At 48.0% G+C, this 22966-nt stretch overlaps 2 protein-coding genes across 7 annotated transcripts; both read right to left on the reverse strand.

Moving 5' to 3' along the window:
• Nucleotides 1–944: 944 nt before the first annotated feature.
• Nucleotides 945–13005, reverse strand: LOC109765563 (proline-rich receptor-like protein kinase PERK1). 6 transcript variants are annotated; one of them, XM_020324354.4, is made up of 8 exons: nt 12232–13005; nt 2879–3337; nt 2703–2795; nt 2524–2594; nt 2355–2431; nt 2098–2245; nt 1690–1851; nt 945–1560 (listed from the first exon to the last, which is right to left on the reverse strand). In XM_020324354.4, the coding sequence occupies exons 1-8, from the start codon at nt 12917–12919 to the stop codon at nt 1168–1170; spliced, it is 2091 nt and encodes a 696-aa protein (XP_020179943.1). In that variant the 5' UTR covers nt 12920–13005; the 3' UTR covers nt 945–1167. The 6 variants fall into 6 exon arrangements, with proteins under 6 accessions (XP_020179943.1, XP_020179944.1, XP_073366809.1 ...); XM_020324355.4 differs by having other exon boundaries at nt 2703–2789; nt 12232–13000; XM_073510708.1 differs by lacking the exon at nt 12232–13005 and adding an exon at nt 3747–4852.
• On the reverse strand, nt 7707–11367 carry LOC109765564 (uncharacterized). The gene has a single exon (XM_040404219.3). It carries the CDS (start codon nt 9394–9396, stop codon nt 8359–8361), a length of 1038 nt encoding a protein of 345 aa, XP_040260153.1. The 5' UTR covers nt 9397–11367; the 3' UTR covers nt 7707–8358.
• Nucleotides 13006–22966: the final 9961 nt, after the last annotated feature.

Genomic DNA, 22966 nt, shown 5'->3' on the forward strand with positions numbered 1-22966 from the left:
ATTAGCGAGGGCACAAGCTACGAGCTAAACTTTCAAGAATAAGTGGATCACTGGTAAAATCAAACTGGTAGCCGAACATCACAGATAATACCATGTCTGGTCTTTGCAAACAGACACAATAGTGGCACCTATGCCATTCCTCAAAACTACGACGTCAACATTTACTTTGTCCATTCCCATTGAAGGAGGGGTCCATCTTGCGTACCACCTAAAAGTTATTTTTCTAATTTTAATCTATTAAGCCACCACGGTGTCAGCACAGGCAACCCCTGAAAGTACACTATGACAACACCAGATGATTTTCATCATTCTAACCTTAATCTATTGAGTCACCACGGGTGTCTCCACAAGTTATACTACAATATGCATCATGTAATCTCATTAACTACCAAAGGATTCAAGTAAACATAAATAAAGAAACTCATAGATGAGCAAGATTTAATTCACCACATACATAATATGAAGGGAACACATCACATATTCAACTCTATTAATAAAGCCCATGATCACAATAAAGATCGCAACTCATATAATCAAGGGAGAGAGATAAAACACATGGCTAATGAGTGAAAATCTCCTGCACTCTTGGTGAAAATCTTCGTCCCCTTGGAGCGCCATCTTGGTCCTCTCCCTCCCCGTCGACACTCGGGGTGAAAATCTTCGTCTTCTTCGGCGCATGGCGTCGTTACGTTCCTTGGAGGGGGGGAGGGGGTCATCGTCGATGAGTGCAGGTGGTTATCACTCCTGGCAGCGATTCTCATGCGCTTCTCCTCAACGACACTCTAGCGGCGTTTGCTAGTTCACTCGTGTGCATTTTTTCTTTTACATCTTTGGTGTGTTTTGTCATGTTTTCTTTTCTATCAGCTCTCGAGGATTTTCTCAACACCTTGTAGCCTTGTTCGGCCGATTGGCTTTATTTTAATATAAAGCGGGACGAGAGCATGTTCGAGTAATTCTCCATCATCTTTTTATGTTTTATTCACCTTTCTGGTTAATTAATGGACGCACATACAAGTTACAACTTCTTCCACCACCCACCAAAAATCGCATGAACCCGAAAACTGAAACAAAGAAACGCAAACCAAATCTCACAGCGACAACATCACATATGTACACGAGCGACGATTCCTTGATCACCCGCTCGTAGATAGTATTCAGTACGTCTCGTCACCCCCGGCCGGTACGTCTGACGGTGGTGCGCCTGCTGAACCCCTCCGTAGTTCCACGTCCCGCCTCGCCGCTGACACCCTCGGCGGCGCCCCTGCCGGTGCCGGCTCTGTGCGGGAAGTCCGTCATGTCCTCCGTGTCCGCCGCGCTGCTGGCCGTGTACTCGCTGGACGGGTTCAGCCCGTACTCGCTCGTCCGCGCGCTCATCTCGCTGCTGGCGTACTCGCTGATGGTGCCGCCGGCCGTCCCGGTGCCCGGCCCGAACGCCATCCTCCTGAGCCGCCTGACTTCGTCCGTGTTGCCGCCCCCTGAGCGATGCATCGCGCTCTGGCCCGGCGCCATGCCGCCGTTCAGGTCCTCCGCCGACAGCTCGCCCTCCAGGTACCGGACGATCTGATCACATAGCATTGACACGAGCGCGTCACTTGCTTGTTAATGATCTACAGCGGAGGCGGCGCCAATTCAATGTGCAAACCGCGGGAGAGAAAAGACAGCCTGTAGGCGAGGGGATTCGGCACGCACCTGTGCCATCCGCGGGCGAGAGCGCGCCGTCTGCCGCACGGCGGCGGCGGCGCAGGCGACGAGCCGCGCCATGTCGTAGGCGTCGTAGTTGGTCCCCAGCTCCGGGTCGATCAGCTCCTCGTAGTTTTCCTCCTCCAAGGCCTTGGTCAGCAGGGGCTTTGCCTGTTCGGAATCGATCAGGGAAACGAGTCTGTTACTACTCGCTGCATTTGCGATGGGAGATAGACGTCGGATGATCAAGTGGGATCAAACAAGATTCTTACTCTACACAGTTCTAGTTCAAACACGAGTAATTTGGAAAAAAATTGCGAGAAGGAATTAGAAGGGCACAACCATCTCAGTAGTCAGTGCTCACTAACAGTTGTTCCCTGTAAAAAATTCAGGCGATGGATGGTTTGGCGAACTCACCCAAGTAGCCAATGTTTCTGGCTGGTGATCTGAGGATGCCATGATAGGTTTCCGTCCGGTGATGAGCTCCAGAAGCATCACGCCGAAGGAGTAGACGTCGGACCGGTCGGTTACTTTGCCGGTGGCGTAATATTCCGGCGCCAGGTAACTGTAGATAAAAAGTTTTGAAAACACAAGATTAGTCCACATGCTCCCATGATTCATATACGCGGGCAGTTTGTTGGGTTTCTGAACACTAATCAACTGTCTTCTCTTACCCAAAAGTTCCCATTACGCGCGTAGAAACAGCAGTATGTTCTGCTTCTTGGCATTTGGCCAGCCCAAAATCTGCAACCTGCACGTGGTCCAAGGAAGAGTTGGATGAACCGAAAGCGACACAAGCAGACATGCTTCAATCGTGTTGATGGGATTTGATGATTTACTTACCTTGGGCTCATAATTGTAGTCGAGGAGGATGTTGGCTGCCTTGATGTCACGGTGGATGATCTTAGGATGACCTGAGATCAAAGCCAGCCATTTAAACATTCAGTGCCAGAACATATTCAGGCGACAAAATCCGTATCAAAATGAAATGAAGTACTGCCCATAAGGCAAGAAGAACTCACAGTCCTCGTGCAGATACGCGAGGCCCTTCGCCGAGCCGACGGCGATCTTCCACCGGCGCGGCCAATCCAGCGTCGCGCGGCCGCTCCCTGAGACTAGCCTCTTGTGTGAGTCCCAGCACTTCCAAAACCAACAGAGCAGAGCAGAGCAGAGCAGTTCGATGGGTGTGCGTACGTACCGTGGTGCAGGTGGGACTCGAGGGTCTTGTTGGGGACGTACTCGTAGACGAGGAGGCGCTGCTCGGCGTGGATGCAGAAGCCGACGAGGGAGACGAGGTTCTTGTGGTGCACGCGGCTGATGATGTCCACCTCGGCGCGGAACTCGCGGTGGCCCTGCCCGCTGCCGGCGCGCAGCTTCTTGATGGCCACCTCCTGCCCGTTCACCGTGCCCTTGTACACGTGCCCGAACCCGCCCTGCCCCAGCAGGTTCGCCTCCGAGAACCCGTCCGCCGCCGCCGCCAGCTCGTCGTACCCCAGCGTGCCGCCCGTCATGGCCGGGAGCGGCGGCCCGCCCGGGTCGCCGCCGCCGCTGCTCTGCGCCCACGAGTGCATCAGCGGCGGCGTCGACGACGGCGTCGACAGCGCGTGCGACTGCTGCAGCGGCGTCGTCGGCTGCCTCGGGTCGTAGAAGAAATCCGCTGGCACCAGAAAACGATCGGTCAGTTCACCACTCGCACCAACACATTCAGAATCTGAATTTCAGATGGGAGTTGTTCAGTTTCTAGATGGAAAATCGGCATCCCGCGTAGCACTGACGAAAGGAAGTGGAGCACTAATCAAGTCGGCGCGAGCAGCTCTAGTACGTGGGTCGCGCGCTGGCACGGTGCGCCGAGTCGCTGTCAGGCTGTCGCCAGCATCGTGCCGTAGCATCGGGAGAGAATGGCGCGCGGACTCGCACTAGCACCGCGCGTCAGATAACGCGTTGTTTGCAGTTGCAGCTATGGACGACGTCACATGATCGCATCCATCGCGGAAAAAGTCACGCGCGCGCGCGTCAAGAATGGCGTTCTCGCGACCGGGCGTACGCGTACAGTAATGTGTACGCACCTCGGGTCTCCGGCCTTCGGCGACGGCGCCGCCTGGACACGAAGCAGAATATCAGCGCGGCCGCGAGGCCGAGCAAGACCACCGCCCCGACGGCCACGCCCACGCCCACCGCTGTCCCGCTGCTTGAAGAGGACTTTGCCGAGGTCGACGGCGCGGACGCCGACTGCGGCGGCGGGGGCGGAGACAACGTTAGAGGTGACGGCGGAGGCGCTGCTGCAGCTGGGGCGTCGTTCGGGGGCGGCGGCGAAGATGGGACGTCTTCGGAAGGTGGAGGCGTGGCGTCAGGCGGCGGTGGAGATGAACGTGGCACGTCCGTCGGAGGAGGTGGGGATGACGGCGGCGGCCGGCTAGGAGTTGGCGTCGGTGTTGGTGTTGGAGTTGGCCTTGGTGGAGGTGGGGATGGTGTTACTGGCGTTGGGCTTGGCGTCGGGGTTGGCCTTGGTGGAGGTGGCGATGGTGTTACTGGCGTTGGGTTTGGCGTCGGCGTTGGCCGTGGTGGAGGAGGACTCGCCGAGGGGTTGACCGGAGGATTCACTGGAGGTGTCACGGGGGTCACCGGAGGAGGCGTGCTGGCGGCGTCTGGGGGAGGTGGATTTACCGGTGGCGGTGGCGTCCCGGCGGCGTCTGGAGGAGGTGGGGTCACCGGAGGCGTCCCAGAGGCGTCCGGGGGTGGTGGCGTCCCGGCGGCGTCCGGAGGAGGTGGAGAGATCGGCGTAACAACGGGTGGCGTCGGAGCTGGAGTCGCCGGTGGCGTCCCGCCAGCGTCCGGAGCAGGTGGAGAGACCGGCGTAACCGGCGCCGGAGTCACCGGCGGCGTCCCGCCAGCGTCCGGAGCAGGCGGGGACACCGGCGTAACCGGCGCTGGAGTCACCGGAGGAGATGGACCGGACATGGCGGCCGCGGCGTGGTGTGTGCAAGTGCCTAACGTTAAACCATGCTACGACTGGTTACGACTAATATAGCGATCGATGGCCGATGGCTAACGGAGGAGAGAGGAGACGGCTAGCGGAGCGAGGCGCCGGTGCAAACGGCAAAGACATCTATGGGCTGCCAGCAGTTTGGCCGTTGTGTGGTTTTGCTCGGCCTGGTCGTGTACAAATCTCCATTTCTCCTATTGGCTTTGCTTGCGTGGTTCAGACGACAGAATTGGCTTGCCTCTCTTTTCTTTCCTTTTGTAGTATCCACTACGCAGGGTTTGTTCGATCAGATTGACCGTGCCAAAGTCAATCAGTGAGCCCGCATTTCTTGTTAGCATTAGCCTAGTGCTAAAAATGCCTAGGTTTGGATATTTTCAACAACAAAAAATGCCTAGGTTTGGATGGCAGGTAGACCGGGTCAGATCGATGATACAGCAGAGCACGCGACCAGCAGCTGGCTCAGCAACCTCACCAACTTCTGGTGCCTAGGCCGTGCAACCGTAAAGGCCTGACGGTTCTTTTCATAGCGTGTACTGCTGGACTAGTGACTAACCAAGTTGCGCTGCAGCTGGCTCGTAGGAGGAGTACTTTCCAGAGGAACTGTCGCGGCGGAAACATGTCCGAATTGTTATGTCGAGGCGTGTGCCTATCCCATATCTCGTACGTATTTCCAATCGAATGTGCCCGCGCTGTACCTTCTCTAGATGAGTAAAATGCATCCTCTGATAAAAAGGAGAGTAAGGCTAATGCATCATCTGAATTGAATTATCGTAATAATACAACGAAAAATCGGCTATATGTAGTTGTCATGTCACTTGTAACCCGGCATGTATAGTAGCAGTAAGTTATAAATATGTGTTACTTTATTAATACCTAGCCTAAATTACAACCTCACAAACTGTTTTGGAGCCTGTGCTATAGTTGACTCTTAATTCACGCCTCGGTTTTCTTTTTCTCTCCTCCAACTAAGCAAATATATAAAATTTAAACTCTTATAACCTGCTTACATCATCTTACTTATCGACAAGTTCATAACCACCAATGCATTTTTACTCTTTCGAGAACTCTTACTGAAATGCAGTTTGGAGCGAGCGGTGGGGGGAGGCACGGGACAGGCTGAGCAGGGGCGAAGCGCGAATGATATGCATCGCTTATTGCGATACGTATCATCGTGATCACTTAATGGCGTTTGAATTTGGGCCGGCCCATTAGGGGCACGCGAGCCGTTCCGCGAAGGCAGCGAGCGGTTTTCTGAACATTCTAGAAGCTTCTCATCCGGTTTTGGGAAGCTTCTGGAACTTTTTTCCCTATGGTTTTCCTAAGTGATTCCGATTTGTTCAAGTTTTTTCCCTTTTTACTTTCTTTCCTTTTGTGTTTTATTATTTTTCTTGTTTATTCCCTTTTTATTGTTCCTTTTCTTTTTAAATTTGCTGACATATTTTTGAATTTGCAAAAAAAATTCGAATTCATGTACCTTATTCGAATTAGCAAGAATTTTTCGAATTTGAGAAACATTTTTTCTAAATTTTTGAATTCATGACGGTGGGCAATTTTGATTTAGCGGCCATTTTCTAATTTATGAACTTTTTATTTTTCATATTCATGAACCAGTTTTTAAATCATGAACTTTTCCAAATCGTGAAAATTTTCTGAATTCTTTATTTGTTTTAAATGAGGATAATTTATAATTAACGAAAAAAATCTTGATTTTTTTTACAAACTCATGAACATTTTTGGTATCCAAGAACAATTTTTTCAAACTTGCAAATTTTTGTGAATTTGCGGACATTTAAAAAAAATTGGAACGTTTTAAATTACAGAACTTTTTTCCAAATCTGTGCATTTTTTAATTCACGATTTTTTTGTTTTTTAATGCAGTGGGAAAAAGGAAAAACCGAAGGAATAAATCCCACAGATCCTACCTAAGAGCTAATGGGCCGGCCCACCCTACGCCAGCGACCTGGGCACGCGGCACAACGACATCGTCAGAGTGCAAATGCACGGCGGCAGCTCGGCTGCACAGCTGAATGCGGACAGCAGGACGACGGCGAGCGTTATTTTCACGTATATATACGGTTCTGATTTAGACCGCGGCTGGCGAATGCACCGCGTATGAGTAGCGCTGTTATATATGGATTAACGGGCTTGAATTTGGGTTGCGGCGGACCAACATGGTTTAATCTTGAGTTAAATACATCATGAGTGTCTAAACTTGTCTGTCGCGGTCGGTTTAGTGCCTAAACTTGTAAAATACATAAAAGTGATGTTAAAACTTGTCGCAAGGTGCATATACGGTGCCTCCATCCGTGTGCCACCGTATTTGCTCTCTCTGTGGCGTGAAAGCTAGCGGCTGGCCCACAGATCAGTGGGTGAGCATTGCCTGCGCTGGGTGAAATGCATACGAGTTTTTTTTGTGCAGAAAATCTCGTGAGATTTACTTAAAGTCACAAATAAGCCATTCCTCTGTATGTTAATAACAGGGAAAAAATATACTGCGTTATTTAATTGGTTTCGACCCTGGGACCTCCAGGTTAAATAGCACGCACGCTAGACGCCAAGACTCTGCAATTTCCATTATATTTTTCCAGGTTACTGTTTGGTTTTCACAATATATGTACAATTTTCAATATACAAATACAATAATTACAAATATGCGACTATTGTCTATTAAAATCTTTATCCTATTTTTATTATTTGTAGTTCGAAGAGGTAAACATGAACTATTTGTAAAATTTATGTGGATTTAAAAAGTTCAACGTATATTATAAAATATTGCGTAACTTTTTTGTATCTTCATTCAGGACCACAAGTACCGAGAATTATTTTTTATCTTCGTTGTATTTTTAGAATACATAATTATTAAAAAATCAACAAAGTTGTATTTTGAGAATTGTTCAATACGTATTAAAAATGATTGTGTAAAAACAATAAATTCTATAAATGGGTTAAAACATGTTAAACGTGTTTGTAGAAATGTAAGAATATATTTTACACAATACTTATTTTAATACATATTGAACATTTTATGAAATAGATGTTGTAATTTTTTTGAATGCATGACGGGCATTTTTCAAATACACGTTTACAATTTCTTAATACAAGTGAGAATTTTCCAAAAATATGTTGCTTTTGAGAAAAATGCACTAACACTTTTTTTAAGTTTATGGCAGGTAATATGTTGAGTTGTTCTCTTTTTTTCAAACGTGAGAATTTCTTAATAATTTTTTAAATTTTCTTTGAGTCAACCTTTTTCTTTTTTTCCTCTTTATTATTTCGTCCGATATCCCTAATAAATAGTAGTGTATCTAGATATTGCACAGATACTAACTGTTCTTGGTGACATCAATGCAGTTTGGCATATTTAAATAAAATATCGGGAGTTTTTGTGAAAATTATTTAAGTACAAGGATTTTTTTGTAAAACAATCAGCATACTCTTCTCATAGGAATTGACATGTGGGTTGACGCCATGTTGGCACAACACGTGGGCTGTGCATATGCCCAAATACGGACTGAGGCACCGTATTTGAACGTTCGAACAAGTTACGGCACCAGTTTCATGTATTTTACAAGTTTAGGCACCAAAGTGATCGCATCGAACAAGTTGAGGCACTCGTGGTGTATTTAACTCTTTAATCTTGATTAGCGACATGGTTTACTGAAGTAGGAGTATGAGCTTACGAAAGTTTCAGAGAATCAGGGCTGCTTCGTGTACGCACCTGGAGTTCCGGGCGGCGGCACCCTACGGCGACGGCGCCGTCTGGCCAGGAAGAAGAAGATGACAGCCGCGAGGCCGAGCAAAACCACCGCCCCGACGGCCACGCCTACGCCCACGCCCACCGTGGTCTTGCTGCTTGACGAGGACTTGGCCAAGGTCGCCGGCGCGTCCGTTGAGAGCGGCGGAGGAGGCGGAGACCACGTTAGAGCTGACGGCGGGGGCGCTTGTTCAGCTGGGGCGTCGTTCGGGGCCGGCGGCGAATATGGGACGTCGTCAGGAGGTGGCGGCGTGGCGTCAGGCGGCGGTGGAAATGAACGTGGCACGTCCGTCGGCGGAGCTGGGGATGATGGCGGCGGCCTGGGAGGAATTGGTGTTGGGTTTGGCGTAGGCGTGGGCCTTGGTGGAGGTGGCGACGGTGTTACCGGGGTTGGGTTTGGCGTCGGCGTGGGCCTTGGTGGAGGTGGCGACGGTGTTATCGGCGTTGGGTTTGGCCGCGTCGGCGGCCTTGGTGGAGGTGGCGACGGTGGTGGCGGAGGAGGATTCACCGGGGGTTCCGCTGGAGGGTCTGCCGGGGGCTCCACTGGAGGATTTACGATCGTCGGGGGTTTCGCGATAGTAGGCGGAACAGCTGCAACCTGAGGAGGTAGTGAAGGTGGAATTGCTACCGGAGGAGGTGGTGGTGGAGCAGTCACCGGAGAAGGCGGAATTGCTGCCGGAGGAGGTGGTGATGGAGTCACCGGAGTAGGAGGAATGGCTTCCGGAGGCGGGGGTGATGGAGTCACTGGAGGCGGGGGAGTGGCTTCCGGAGGCGGTGGTGATGGAGTAACTGGAGGAGGCGGAGTAAACATGCTAGTGTCCGGAGGAGGTGGGTTATTCACTGGGGCCACCGGAGGCGGATTGTCTGGAGGAGATGGAGTCACTGGTACCGGCGGCGTCGGAGATGGAGTAACCGGCGGCGTTGGAGATGGAGTAACCGGTGGCGACCCGCCGGCGTCCGGAGGAGGTGAACTGGACATGGTGGTTGCGGCTTGGTGGTGCAGGTTCAAGTGACTAAGGTTTAACTGTGAGCATGGCTACGAGTTACGTCTAATAATATACCGATGGGCAAAGAGAGGAGAGGAGAGGCGAAGACTAAGTACGCGCTGGACGCAGTTAGCGATGAGGTGGGTTTGCTTAGTTTGGCCATGCAGAATTCTTCTCATGGCTTTGCTTACTGGGTTCAAGCGACAGCAACATATCATACGAATTTTGGGCTTCTGTAAAAGAATAGGCTCGTCTCTTTCCTTTCTTATTCTAGTATCACTATCCGGGTTTTGTTAGATAAGATTGACCGGGCCAAAGTCAACGAGCCTGATCGATCATTTTGTTACATTTGATTTTTTTTCTGTTTTTCGGGCAATTGAAAAAAAAAGGTTTTGGTCAAGCTGCACGCTCAAAGCACTGATGCGGCCATGGCGGCGGGGCGGAGGAAAGTCCGAGGGTTGAATGTATGGGTGCGGGGTGGGGGTAGGGGGTGTGGTACGCCGGTGAGCCGTGAGCTGTGGAGCCGAGTCCATCAATTGATGGTGGGGGTGCGCACGCGGGGAGGAGTGGTTTTTGGGGTGTGACTTTGGCAATGACGACTCGGCCGGCGTAGAGGCTCGGGAAGGGCCGGCTGACGAGGCGACTCGAATAGAGCAGGGCATCGACGCCGACCATGGGTGACGCGAACAGTAAGAGGATAGTGATGATGGGCGGACTAACATGGGTGGGAGAAAGACGGGGAGAAGAGGAATGAAGACCAAGCATTGGTGACTAAAAGTAGTTTTTTTCTTTAATTGGGGCTGAAAGATAGGTGCCCCTTTTTGTTAGCATTGGGGTAGTGCTAATCATGCCTAGTGGGGGAAGGCAGGTACATGCGGTCAAACCGATAGGAGAACTGACATTCTATCATGAATGTAATATATTGTGCATGTATCTATTTTTTTTTCTAAAATACGCACAAGCATGTGTATCATGCATGCATCTATCATCTATTGTTGGTTGGAGATTCGTGGCGTGTTTTTTGATTGTTCAAAGTTTGTTTTATTGCATAGTGTTACATTACTTTATTTTTCTTGTTTTGAAATGTATCATGTGTTTCTCTTGTGTACCAACAAATACGAGTGCACTTGTCCCATAGTGGATTTGTTGGCACATAATGAAACATGACGATGCATTCTGAAACCAAAAAAAATTATATAATACTTTGGAACAATTGTCAAAAGCCATAACATATAGCACGAATCTCAAAGTAACAATGAAAGGCGAATCCATGCACGATATTTCACATGGATGATGGATGGTAGAAAAGGCACTCTTGTATCGATACAATAGTGACAAACATGTTATCATGTGACAAACATGTTACTAGCTTGGATTAGCGGAGTTGTTACATTTAACTATACATTAACCATTTCAATTCAAAATCTACAAAAGAAACACTTAATATCTATGACCGGGCCATGGACTGGGGGTACATCAGTAGGCCAGTTGTCAGCCCACTAGACCACGGTGCGGCCCATGCCTACTACCTGACTGATGGCCTCGTCAGAAGGCGCAACCATGTTGGTGGTCAAGGCAAGCATCCTGAGGATCTCAAAAAATCCCATCCGGTTGTAATAGACCCAGCACTCTTATAAACCCTAGGCATTGTTCCTTATATAGGGCGAGGCTAAGGCTAGACTATATATAATCTGAAATAGATACCTACAGTGAGTACCATGTTCAAGTAACCTCACATAGACACCGACATAACCGTGGCACCCATCGACTACTGATGTCAAGTAGTTTGATCACCAGTTTACTTGACAGGAGTGCTCGATGGGGTGTTACGCGTAGTTCTACGGAGGGGAGGGGGAAACATCTCAATGGAGGCAGGAAACCAATCCCTTGAAAGTACATAATTTTCCACGGCCTCGAATCCAAGCAGAGCTAAAAGACTGCGTTGTGCAAGGTCAATGCACAAGATCTGCTTTTGTCCTACGGTGTTGAGAACGCAATTACCGAGCGGTAACCAATTTTGCCACCCGGTAACCAAAACCCTGCGAGCAGCTCGCTCAGCAACTTCACCAACTTCGGTTGCCTACTTGCAACAGCAAGGCGTGATGGCTCATTGTCATTGTGTGTAGTACTAGTGATTTTCATGTTGCGCTGCCGCTGACTTAATCTTTTCCAGCGAATTGTGAAGGCGGATGCATGTCTGGATTGTTATTCACGTTTGTACTTGCTCCACTCCAAATGTTCAATCTAATGTTGTGTAGGTCTATATCTTCTTCGAGAATTATACAAAAGTGTAGTCGTTCGAGTGCGGATTTCTAGCTTTTGGGCTCCCAGGGAGCCCAAAATTTTCAAAAGTATATAAAAAGTTTACTTCTAAAGTTCCAAAACAATATAAACAAATAAACAAATAAACATGTACATGAGTGTATATTGCATGTTTGTAAAAAAAATCATGATGAAATACATTTTAACGTGAGCAACACACAAAAAGCCATGAAACTTTACAAACATGCGGTATACATACGTGTGTATTTTTTTCAAAATTGTTTGTTTGTATTTTTCAAAAATGTGGCTCGGATTGACTAATCAAGCTGCAAAACGCCGGATCAACAATTTTTGCTGTTCCGTGTGAGGAAAGAGCTGGTTCAGCACCATCAGTTTAATGAAAGTACTCCCTTCGTTCTGAATTACTTGTCACAGGTATGGATGTATCTAGATTTATTTTAGTTCTAGATACACCTGCGATGAGTAATTTAGAACGGAGGGAGTACTATTTTCCCGTTTCACATGGGCTACTTGGTGTGTGCAATATGTACAGTACGTGTACGCACCTGGGGTCCCCGGCGGCGGTACCCTACGGCGACGGCGCCGCTTGGAGACGAAGAAGAAGATCAGCGCGGCCGCGAGGCCGAGCAAGACCACCGCCCCGACGGCCACGCCCACGCCCACCGCAGTCCCGCTGCTTGACGAGGACTTGGCCGATGTCGACGGCGCTTCTGCTGACTGCGGCGGCGGAGGCGGATAAAACATAAGAGGCGACGGCGGAGGCGCTGCTGCAGCTGGGGCGTCGATCGGGAGCGGCGGCGAAGATGGGACGTCTTCAGGAGGTGGCGGCGCGGCGTCAGGCGGCGATGGTGATGACGACGGCGGCCTGCGAGGAGTTGGCGTTGGCGTCGGAGTTGTCCTTGGTGGGGGTGGGGACGGTGTTGCTGGCGTTGGGTTTGGCGTCGGCGTGGGCCTTGGCGGAGATGGGGACGGTGTTACCGGCGTTGGGTTCGGCGTCGTCGGCGGCCTTGGTGAAGGTGGCGGAGGAGAATTCACCGGGGGTAGCACTGGAGGATTCACGATGGTGGGAGGATCCGCCTGAACCGGAGTAGGCGGAACTGCTACCGGAGAAGGCGGAATTGCTACGGGCGATGGAGTAGGCGGAACTGGAGTAACCGGAGATGGGGTCACCGGAGTAGGCGGAACTGGAGTCACCGGCGGCAACCCGGCGTCGGGAGGAGGTGGGCTGGACATGGTGGCTGCGGCGTGGTGCAAGTGGCTAACGTTGAACTATCTCCACGTCTACGACTTTACGACTAATATACCGACTGATGGGCAAGAGAAGAGACCAGACTAGCGCGAGGCGCCGGTGCACACACATCCATCTATGAGCTGGATGCAGTTAGCCATTAGGTGTTTTGCTTGCTGGGTTCAAGCGACAGCAACATATCATGTACGAATTCTTCACTTACGAAAACATACGTATCATACTAGGAACCAATTATGGGTTCCTGTAAAAGAATGGGATCGTCTCTTTTCTCTTTCTTATTCTAGTATCCACTATCCAGGGTTTGTTAGATAAGATTGACCGGGCCAAAGTCAATGAGCATGATCGATCATTTGTGTTAGCATTAGCGTAGTGCTAATCATGCCTAGTTTCGGATGGCAGGTGGACCAGGTCAGATGGATACAGGCAGAGAAGAAGCGACCAGCAGCTGGCTTACCACCAACTTCGGTTGCCCGGGTGACGGCTCATTGTCATTGCGTGTAGTGCCAGCGAATAATAGTGCTGTACAAACCAAGTTGGCTGCTGCTGCTGCTGCTGCTCTCTGAGGAGCGGTGGCGGCGGAAACATGTCTGAATTGTTGCGTCGAGGCGCGTGCCTGTTCCATTCCAAATTGCCAATAGAATGTTCCGTGAGAGGAAAGATATGGTTCAGCACCATCATTTTAATACTGTATGGCCTATGAATGTTTTCCTAGGGGAACCTATGAATGATTGTTATTAACTGCTGGGTCGTCGCCCTTCTAATGGGCTGTCAGCAGAACCATGAAATTTATCCCCCCGCAAAAAAAAACCATGAAATTTATCGTCTTGTATAAACAAGCTTGCTCGTATCAAGTTACCTGTACCAAAGTAGAGCTTACGACGTGTTTGGTTGGCGGTAATTAGAGCTAGGAAATGAGAATTGAAGGGATACAAGACTTCAAATCTATTGTTTGGTTAGGGGGATTGGGAGTTCGTAAGGGAATAGTCATGGGACTGGAAAGGGGTGGGAGTTATTTTAGTGAGTCAATATTAACCCTTCATTATAACTTACGTTAATCTTTCTTGTCTATTCCCTTGTCAATTTCCATGAACCAAACACGGGAATACAGTTTCTCGTCAAACCCTCACACATAATTTTCATCATGCGCCACACAAGGGATTGAGAATAAAACAACTCATCCCATGTCTAATCTCAATACAACTCCCTACATTAAATTCACATTCCCCTTCCCAAAATTTGCCAAACGCGCTGTTAGTAAAGTTTCAGAAAACAAGATTAATCCAAAAATAATAGTTGACCGTTTCACTTGGGCTACTTCCAACATTGATGAAAAATGGGCTTAGCAAGAGCATGTACAATCGGGCGTCTCAAACCTGCCTCATGCGTCCGGGCGGGCCGCCCGGTCACTGACCGCTCACAATTTTTGACCAAGACGGGCTCATTAAACGGGCCTCAAACGTCCGGGCTGATTGGCACCCCTCATATCCAACCCAAATATGAGACGGATATGAGGGCGCCCGGGCACGACCGCCACGTCGAACCTGACAGCCCAACCCCACCGAAAAATGCACCAAACACACCAAACCCTTCCTCCTCCTACCGCCACCCTCTAACCTTTCCCACGCCCGGACCCTCGTCGTCCTCCACCCTTTCTCCCAATCCTCACCATCGGCCTCGATCCACCGCCGGAGATGTCGTCCAGCCCGACCCAGACCGCCACGACTTGCAAGGCGGAGAACGTCGCTCGGAAGTTGCGGCGACACCGACAGCAAGAGAGGAAGGCGGCGGCGGCGCAGGGAGGTTCGGACATGGTGGACCAGTTGTCTCCTTTGTCGCGCCCGGATCCCCGCACCCCTTCCATCCGAGGTTCAACGCGGATTACGCCATCCGACCCCGTTGGGATAGAGGAGGATTCGACGACCGGCTTGGCCATTCCGGAGAGCTTTCCGCCCATGCAGATGTCGGCAGTCGACGTATGTGACTCGCCGCAGCTCGTTCCCTCGGCATATTCGACGGAATGACTGAACAAGAGTCGGTGCGTTTTCTTTGCTCATGTCCGATCAGATTTTTGCATAGACCACTAGTTTATGTCGCACATGATGAATGCTTGCAAACCATAATCATGTAGGAGGCGTTCTTGTCGAACATGATCAATGAAAATGAAGATCCGGCCGAAACGGAGTATGAATTGGAGGCCACCACCACATTTGAAGTTGGGACAACATCCGATCCCAATCCGAGTAAGAAGAAGAAGAAGACCAAGACGGCGAAGCCAAGAGGTCCGACATTCTCAAGATTTGAGGACATCTTGTTGATCAAAGCTTGGTTGGCCACAACGATGGATCCAATATGCGGCACCAAGCAAAAGAGAACAAGTATTGGGAGAAAATTTGGAAGGAGCATCACGAACAAAATAAGTATGTGGAGATGCATCCTATCGTGACCACTCGCAATGTGACATCTCTCCAACATCATTAGGGGATCATTCAAGGGGAAGTGAACAAGTACGTCGGCTATTACTCACAAGTGACCAAACGCCCTCAAAGTGGGATGGGAGTGGCAACTCAAGTAAGCTCAATTGCTTTATCTTGTCATCATTTGCATATGCTTCTTGTGTTTGTATTCTCGTGCTCATACATATGTTGTTTGCTAGACGACGGTGAAAGCTGTTGGGGAACGTAGCAGAAATTCAAAATTTTCCTACGTGTCACCAAGATCAATCTAGGAGATGCTAGCAACGAGAGGGGAGGAGTGCATCTACATACCCTTGTAGACCGCGAGCGGAAGCGTTCAAGAGAACGGGGTTGATGGAGTCGTACTCGTCGTGATCCAAATCATCGATGATCCTAGCGCCGAACGGACGGCACCTCCGCGTTCAACACACGTACGGAGCAGCGACGTCTCCTCCTTCTTGATCCAGCAAGGGGGGAGGAGAGGTTGATGGAGATCCAGTAGCACGACGGCGTGGTGGTGGAAGTAGCGGGATCCCGGCAGGGCTTCGCCAAGCGCAAGCGGGGAGGAAGAGGTGTCACGGGAGGGAGGGAGGCGCCAGGGCTTGGGGTGCTGCTCCCATGCGCCTCCCCACTATATATAGGGGTGGAGGGGGCTGGTTTCTTGCCCTCCAAGTCCATTGGGGCGTTGGCAAAGGTGGGGGAAAGAAATCCCATCATTTCCCTTCCCCACCGATTGTTATCCCCCTTTTTTAGGGATCTTGATCTTATCCCTTCGGGATATGATCTTATTCCTTCTAAGGTGGGATCTTGGTACGCCTTGACCAGGGGTGTGGGGCCTTGCCCCCACTACCCACGTTCATGTGGGTCCCCCCATGCAGGTGGGCCCCACTTCGGAACCTTCTAGAACCTTCCCGGTACAATACCGAAAAATCCCGAACATTTTCCGGTGGCCAAAATAGGACTTCCCATATATAAATCTTTACCTCCGGACCATTCCGGAACTCCTCGTGACGTCCGGGATCTCATCCGGGACTCCGAACAACTTTCGGTTAATCGCATACTAATATCTCTACAACTCTAGCGTCACCGAACCTTAAGTGTGTAGACCCTACGGGTTCGGGAGACATGCAGACATGACCGAGACGACTCTCCGGTCAATAACCAACAGCGGGATCTGGATACCCATGTTGGCTCCCACATGTTCCACGATGATCTCATCGGATGAACCACGATGTCGAGGATTCAATCAATCCCGTATACAATTCCCTTTGTCAATCGGTACGTTACTTGCCCGAGATTCGATTGTCGGTATCCCAATACCTTGTTCAATCTCGTTACCGGCAAGTCACTTTACTCGTACCGTAACGCATGATCCCGTGGCTAACTCCTTAATCACATTGAGTTCATTATGATGATGCATTATCGAGTGGGCCCAGAGATACCTCTCCGTCATACGGAGTGACAAATCCCAGTCTCGATTCGTGCCAACCCAACAGACACTTTCGGAGATACCCGTAGTGCACCTTTATAGCCACCCAGTTACGTTGTGACGTTTGGCACACCCAAAGCACTCCTATGGTATCCGGGAGTTGCACAATCTCATGGTCTAAGGAAATGATACTTGACATTTGGAAAAGCTCTAGCAAACGAACTACACGATCTGGTGCTATGCTTAGGATTGGGTCTTGTCCATCACATCATTCTCCTAATGATGTGATCCCGTTATCAATGACATCCAATGTCCATAGTCAGGAAACCATGACTATCTTTTGATCAACGAGCTAGTCAACTAGAGGCTCACTAGGGACATGTTGTGGTCTATGTATTCACACATGTATTACGGTTTCCAGTTAATACAATTATAGCATGAACAACAGACAATTATCATGAACAAGGAAATACAATAATAACCATTTTATTATTGCCTCTAGGGCATATTTCCAACAGTCTCCCACTTGCACTAGAGTCAATAATCTAGTTCACATCGCCATGTGATTAACACTCAAAGTTCACATCGCCATGTGACTAATACCCAAGAGTTTACTAGAGTCAATAATCTAGTCCACATCACCATGTGATTAACACTCAATGAGTTCTAGGGTTTGATCATGTTATGCTTACGAGAAAGGTTTTAGTCAACGGGTCTGCAACATTCAGATCCGTGTGTGCTTTACAAATCTCTATGTCATCTTGTAGATGTAGCTACCACGCGCCACTTGGAACTATTCCAAATAACTGCTCTACTATACGAATCCGGTTTACTACTCAGAGTCATCCGGATTAGTGTCAAAGTTTGCATCGACGTAACCCCTTACGACAAACTTTTTTACCACCTCCATAATCGAGAAAATTCCTTAGTCCACTAGATACTAAGGATAAGTTCGACCGCTGTCATGTGATCCCTTCCTGGATCACTATTGTACCCCTTGACTAACTCATGGCAAGGCACACTTCAGGTGCGGTACACAGCATAGCATATTGTAGAGCCTACGTCTAAAGCATAGGGGACGACCTTCGTCCTTTCTCTTTCTTCTGCCGTGGTCAGGTCTTGAGTCTTACTCAATACTCACACCTTGTAACACAGCCAAGAACTCCTTCTTTGCTGATCTATTTTGAACTCCTTCAAAATCTTGTCACGGTATGTATTCATTTGAAAGTACTATTAAGCGTTTTTGATCTATCCTTATAGATCTTGATGCTCAATGTTCAAGTAGCTTAATCCAGGTTTTCCATTAAAAACACTTTTCAAATAACCCTGGATGCTTTCCAGAAATTCTACATCATTTCTGATCAACAATATGTTAACAACATATACTCATCAAAAATTCTATAGCGCTCTCACTCACTTCTTTGGAAATACAAGTTTCTCATGAACTTTGTATAAACCCAAAATCTTTGATCATCTCATCAAAGCGTTCATTCCAACTCCGAGATGCTTACTCCAATCCTTAGAAGGATTGCTGGAGCTTTCCATACTTGTTAGCATCTTTCAGGATTGACAAAACCTTCTGGTTGTATCACATACAACCTTTCCTCAAGAAAATCGTCGAGGAAACAATGTTTTGACATCCTATCTGCAAGATTTCATAAATAATGCAGTAACTGCTAATATAATTCTAACAGACTCTTAGCATCGCTACGAGTGAGAAAGTCTCATCGCAGTCAACTCCTTGAACTTGCCGGAAAACATCTTAACGACAAGTCGAGCTTTCTTAATGGTGACACTTACCATCATTGTCTGTCTTCCCTTTAAAATCCATCTGTACCCAACAGCCTTACAACCATCAAGTAGTTCTTTCAAAGTCTATACTTTGTTTTCATACATGGATCCTCTCGGATTTTATGGCCTCGAGCCATTCGTCGGAATCCGGACCCACCATCGCTTCTCCATAGCTCGTAGGTTCATTGTTGTCTAGCAACATGACTTCCAAGACAGGATTACGTACCACTCTGAAGTAGTACGCATCCTTGTCGTCCTATGAGGTTTGGTAGTGACTTGATCTGAAGTTTCATGATCACTATCATAAGCTTCCACTTCAATTGGTGTAGGTGCCACAGGAACAACTTCCTGTGCCCTGCTACACATTAGTTGAAGTGATGGTTCAATGACCTCATCAAGTCTCCACCATCCTCCCACTCAATTCTTTCGAGAGAAACTTTTCCTCGAGAAAGGACCCGTTTCTAGAAACAATCACTTTTGCTTCCAGATCTGAAATAGGAGGTATACCCAACTGTTTTGGGTATTCTATGAAGATGCATTTATCCGCTTTGGGTTCGAGCTTATCAGCCTGAAACTTTTTCACATAAGCGTCGCAGACCCAAACTTTTAAGAAACGACAGCTTAGGTTTCTCTAAACCATAGTTCATACGATGTCGTCTCAACGGAATTGCGTGGTGCCCTATTTAAAGTGAATGCGGTTGTCTCTAATGCCTAACCCATAAACGATAGTGTAATTCGATAAGAGACATCATGGTATGCACCATATCCAATAGGGTGCAGTTATGATGTGCGGACACACCATCACACTATGGTGTTCCAGGCGGTATTAGTTGTGAAACAATTTCCACAATGTCTTAATTGTGTGCCAAACTCGTAACTCAGATATTCATCTCTATGATCATATCATAGACATTTTATCCTCTTGTCACGACGATCTTCAACTTCACTCTGAAATTACTTGAACCTTTCAATAATTCAGACTTGTGTTTCATCAAGTAAATATTCTTAGCATCTACTCAAATCATCTGTGAAGCAAGAACATAACGATATCCACTGCATGCCTCAGCACTCATTGGACTGCACACATCAAAATGTATTACTTCCAACAAGTTGCTTTCTTGTTCCATCTTACTGAAAACGAGGCCTTTCAGTCATCTTGCCCATGTGGTATGATTTGCATGTCTCAAGTGATTCAAAATCAAGTGAGTCCAAACGATCCATCTGTATGGACTTTCTTCATGCATATATACTAATAGACATGGTTCGCATGTCTCAGTCTTTTCAAAAACGAGTGAGTTCAAAGATCCATCAACATGGAGCTTCTTCATGCGTTTTATACCAATATGACTCAAGTGGCAGTGCCACAAGTATGTGGTACTATCATTATTATCTTATATCTTTTGGCATAAACATGTGTATCACTACGATCGAGATTCAATAAACCATTCATTTTAGGTGCAAGACCATTGAAGGTATTATTCAAATAGACAGAGTAACCATTATTCTCCTTAAATGAATAACCATATTGCGATAAACATAATCCAATCATGTCTATGCTCAACGCAAACACCAAATAACAATTATTTAGGTTTAACACCAATCTCGATGGTAGAGGGAGCATGCGATGCTTGATCACATCAACCTTGGAAACACTTCCAACACATATCGTCATCTCACCTTTAGCTAGTCTCCGTTTATTCCGTAGCCTTTTATTTCAAGTTACCAACACTTAGCAACCGAACCGGTATCTAATACCCTGGTGCTACTAGGAGTACTAGTAAAGTACACATTAATATAATGTATATCCAATATACTTCTGTCGACCTTGCCTACCTTCTCATCTACCAAGTATCTAGGGTAGTTCTGCTTCAGTGACCGTTCCCCTCATTACAGAAGCACTTAGTTTCGGGTTTGGGTTCAACCTTGGGTTTCTTCACTAGAGCAGCAACTGATTTGCCGTTTCATGAAGTATCCCTTTTTTCCCTTGCCCTTCTTGAAACTAGTGGTTTTACTAACCATCAACAATTGATGCTCCTACTTGATTTCTACTTTCGCGGTGTCAAACATCGCGAGTTGCTCAAGGATCATCATGTCTATCCCTGATATGTTATAGTTCATCACGAAGCTCTAATAGCTTGATGTCAGTGACTATGGAGAACCATCACTATCTCATCTGGAAGATTAACCCCCACTCGATTCAGGCGATTGTAGTACTCAGACAATCTGAGCACATGCTCAACGATCGAGCTTTTCTCCCTTAGTTTGCAGGCTTAAGAAACTTGTCAGAGGTCTCATACCTCTTGACGTGGGCACTAGTCTGAAATCCCAATTTCAGTCTTTGGAACATCTCATATGTTCTGCAACGTTTCAAAAACGTCTTTGGCGCCTCAATTCTAAACCGTTAGCATTACGCACTGAACTATCACGTAGTCATCAAAACGTGTATGTCAGATGTTCGCAACATCCACAGACGACGCTCGAGGTTCAGCACACCGAGCGGTGCATTAAGGACATAAGCCTTCTGCGCAGCAATGAGGATAATCCTCAGTTTACGGACCGAGTCCGCATAATTTCTACTATCAACTTTCATCTAAATTTTCTCTACGAACATATCTTAAACAGTAGAACTAAAGCGTAAGCTACGACATAATTTACGAAGACCTTTTGACTATGTTCATGATAATTAAGTTCATCTAATTATTTAATGAACTCCCACTCAGATAGACATCCCTCTAGTCATCTAAGTGATACATGATCCGAGTCAACTAGGCCGTGTCCGATCATCACGTGAGACGGACTAGTCATCATCGGTGAACATCTCCATGTTGATCGTATCTACTATACGACTCATGTTCGACCTTTCGGTCTCTTGTGTTCCGAGGCCATGTCTGTACATGCTAGGCTCGTCAAGTCAACCTAAGTGTTTCGCATGTGTAAATCTGGCTTACACCCGTTGTATGCGAACGTTAGAATCTATCACACCCGATCATCACGTGGTGCTTCGAAACAACGAACCTTCGCAATGGTGCACAGTTAGGGGGAACACGTCTCTTGAAATTTTAGTGAGGGATCATCTTATTTATGCTACCGCCGTTCTAAGCAAATAAGATGTAAACATGACAAACATCACATGCAAATCATAAAGTGACATGATATGGCCAATATCATCTTGCGCCTTTGATCTCCATCTTCGAGGCGCGGCATGATCACCTTCGTCACCGGCATGACACCATGATCTCCATCATCGTGTCTTCATGAAGTTGTCTCGCCAACTATTACTTCTACTACTATGGCTAATGGTTAGCAATAAAGTAAAGTAATTACATGGCGTGTTCATTGACACGCAGGTCATACAATAAATTAAGACAACTCCTATGGCTCCTGCCGGTTGTCATACTCATCGACATGCAAGTCATGATTTCTATTACAAGAACATGATCAATCTCATACATCACATATATAATTCATCACATCCTTTTGGCCATATCACATCACATAGCATACCCTGCAAAAACAAGTTAGACGTCCTCTAATTGTTGTTGCATGTTTTACGTGGCTGCTATGGGTTTCTAGCAAGAACGTTTCTTACCTACGCAAAAGCCACAACGGTGATATGCCAATTGCTATTTACCATTCATAAGGACCCTCTTCATCGAATCCGATCCGACTAAAGTGGGAGAGACAGACACCCGCTAGCCACCTTATGCATCAAGTGCATGTCAGTCGGTGGAACCTGTCTCACGTAAGAGTACGTGTAAGGTCGGTCCGGGCCGCTTCATCCCACAATGCCGCCGAATCAAGATAAGACTAGTAACGGCAAGCAAATTGAACAAATCATTGCCCACAACTACTTTGTGTTCTACTCGTGCATAGAATCTACGCATAGACCTGGCTCATGATGCCACTGTTGGGGAACGTAGCAGAAATTCAAAATTTTCCTACGTGTCACCAAGATCAATCTAGGAGATGCTAGCAACGAGAGGGGAGGAGTGCATCTACATACCCTTGTAGACCGCGAGCGGAAGCGTTCAAGAGAACGGGGTTGATGTAGTCATACTCGTCGTGATCCAAATCACCGATGATCCTAGCGCCGAACGGACGGCACCTCCGCGTTCAACACACGTACGAAGCAGCGACGTCTCCTCCTTCTTGATCCAGCAAGGGGGGAGGAGAGGTTGATGGAGATCCAGCAGCACGACGGCGTGGTGGTGGAAGTAGCGGGATCCCGGCAGGGCTTCGCCAAGCGCAAGCGGGGAGGAAGAGGTGTCACGGGAGGGAGGGAGGCGCCAGGGCTTGGGGTGCTGCTCCCATGCGCCTCCCCACTATATATAGGGGTGGAGGGGGCTGGTTTCTTGCCC

This window comes from Aegilops tauschii, chromosome 3 (genome assembly GCF_002575655.3).
Source record: "Aegilops tauschii subsp. strangulata cultivar AL8/78 chromosome 3, Aet v6.0, whole genome shotgun sequence".
In the NCBI taxonomy this organism is placed as follows: Eukaryota; Viridiplantae; Streptophyta; class Magnoliopsida; order Poales; family Poaceae; genus Aegilops; species Aegilops tauschii.

What these genes read in the sequence shown, in the direction of transcription:
- LOC109765563 (XM_073510708.1), bottom strand. Translation starts at nt 4,638, where the DNA reads ATGTCCGGTCCATCTCCTCCGGTGACTCCAGCGCCGGTTACGCCGGTG. An exon ending in CGAGTCCCACCTGCACCACG is followed by an intron (nt 2,796 to 2,878) that starts GTACGTACGCAC and finishes ACAAGAGGCTAG; the next exon opens with TCTCAGGGAGCGGCCGCGCG. An exon ending in ACTACAATTATGAGCCCAAG is followed by an intron (nt 2,432 to 2,523) that starts GTAAGTAAATCA and finishes GACCACGTGCAG; the next exon opens with GTTGCAGATTTTGGGCTGGC.
- LOC109765564 (XM_040404219.3), bottom strand. Translation starts at nt 9,396, where the DNA reads ATGTCCAGTTCACCTCCTCCGGACGCCGGCGGGTCGCCACCGGTTACT.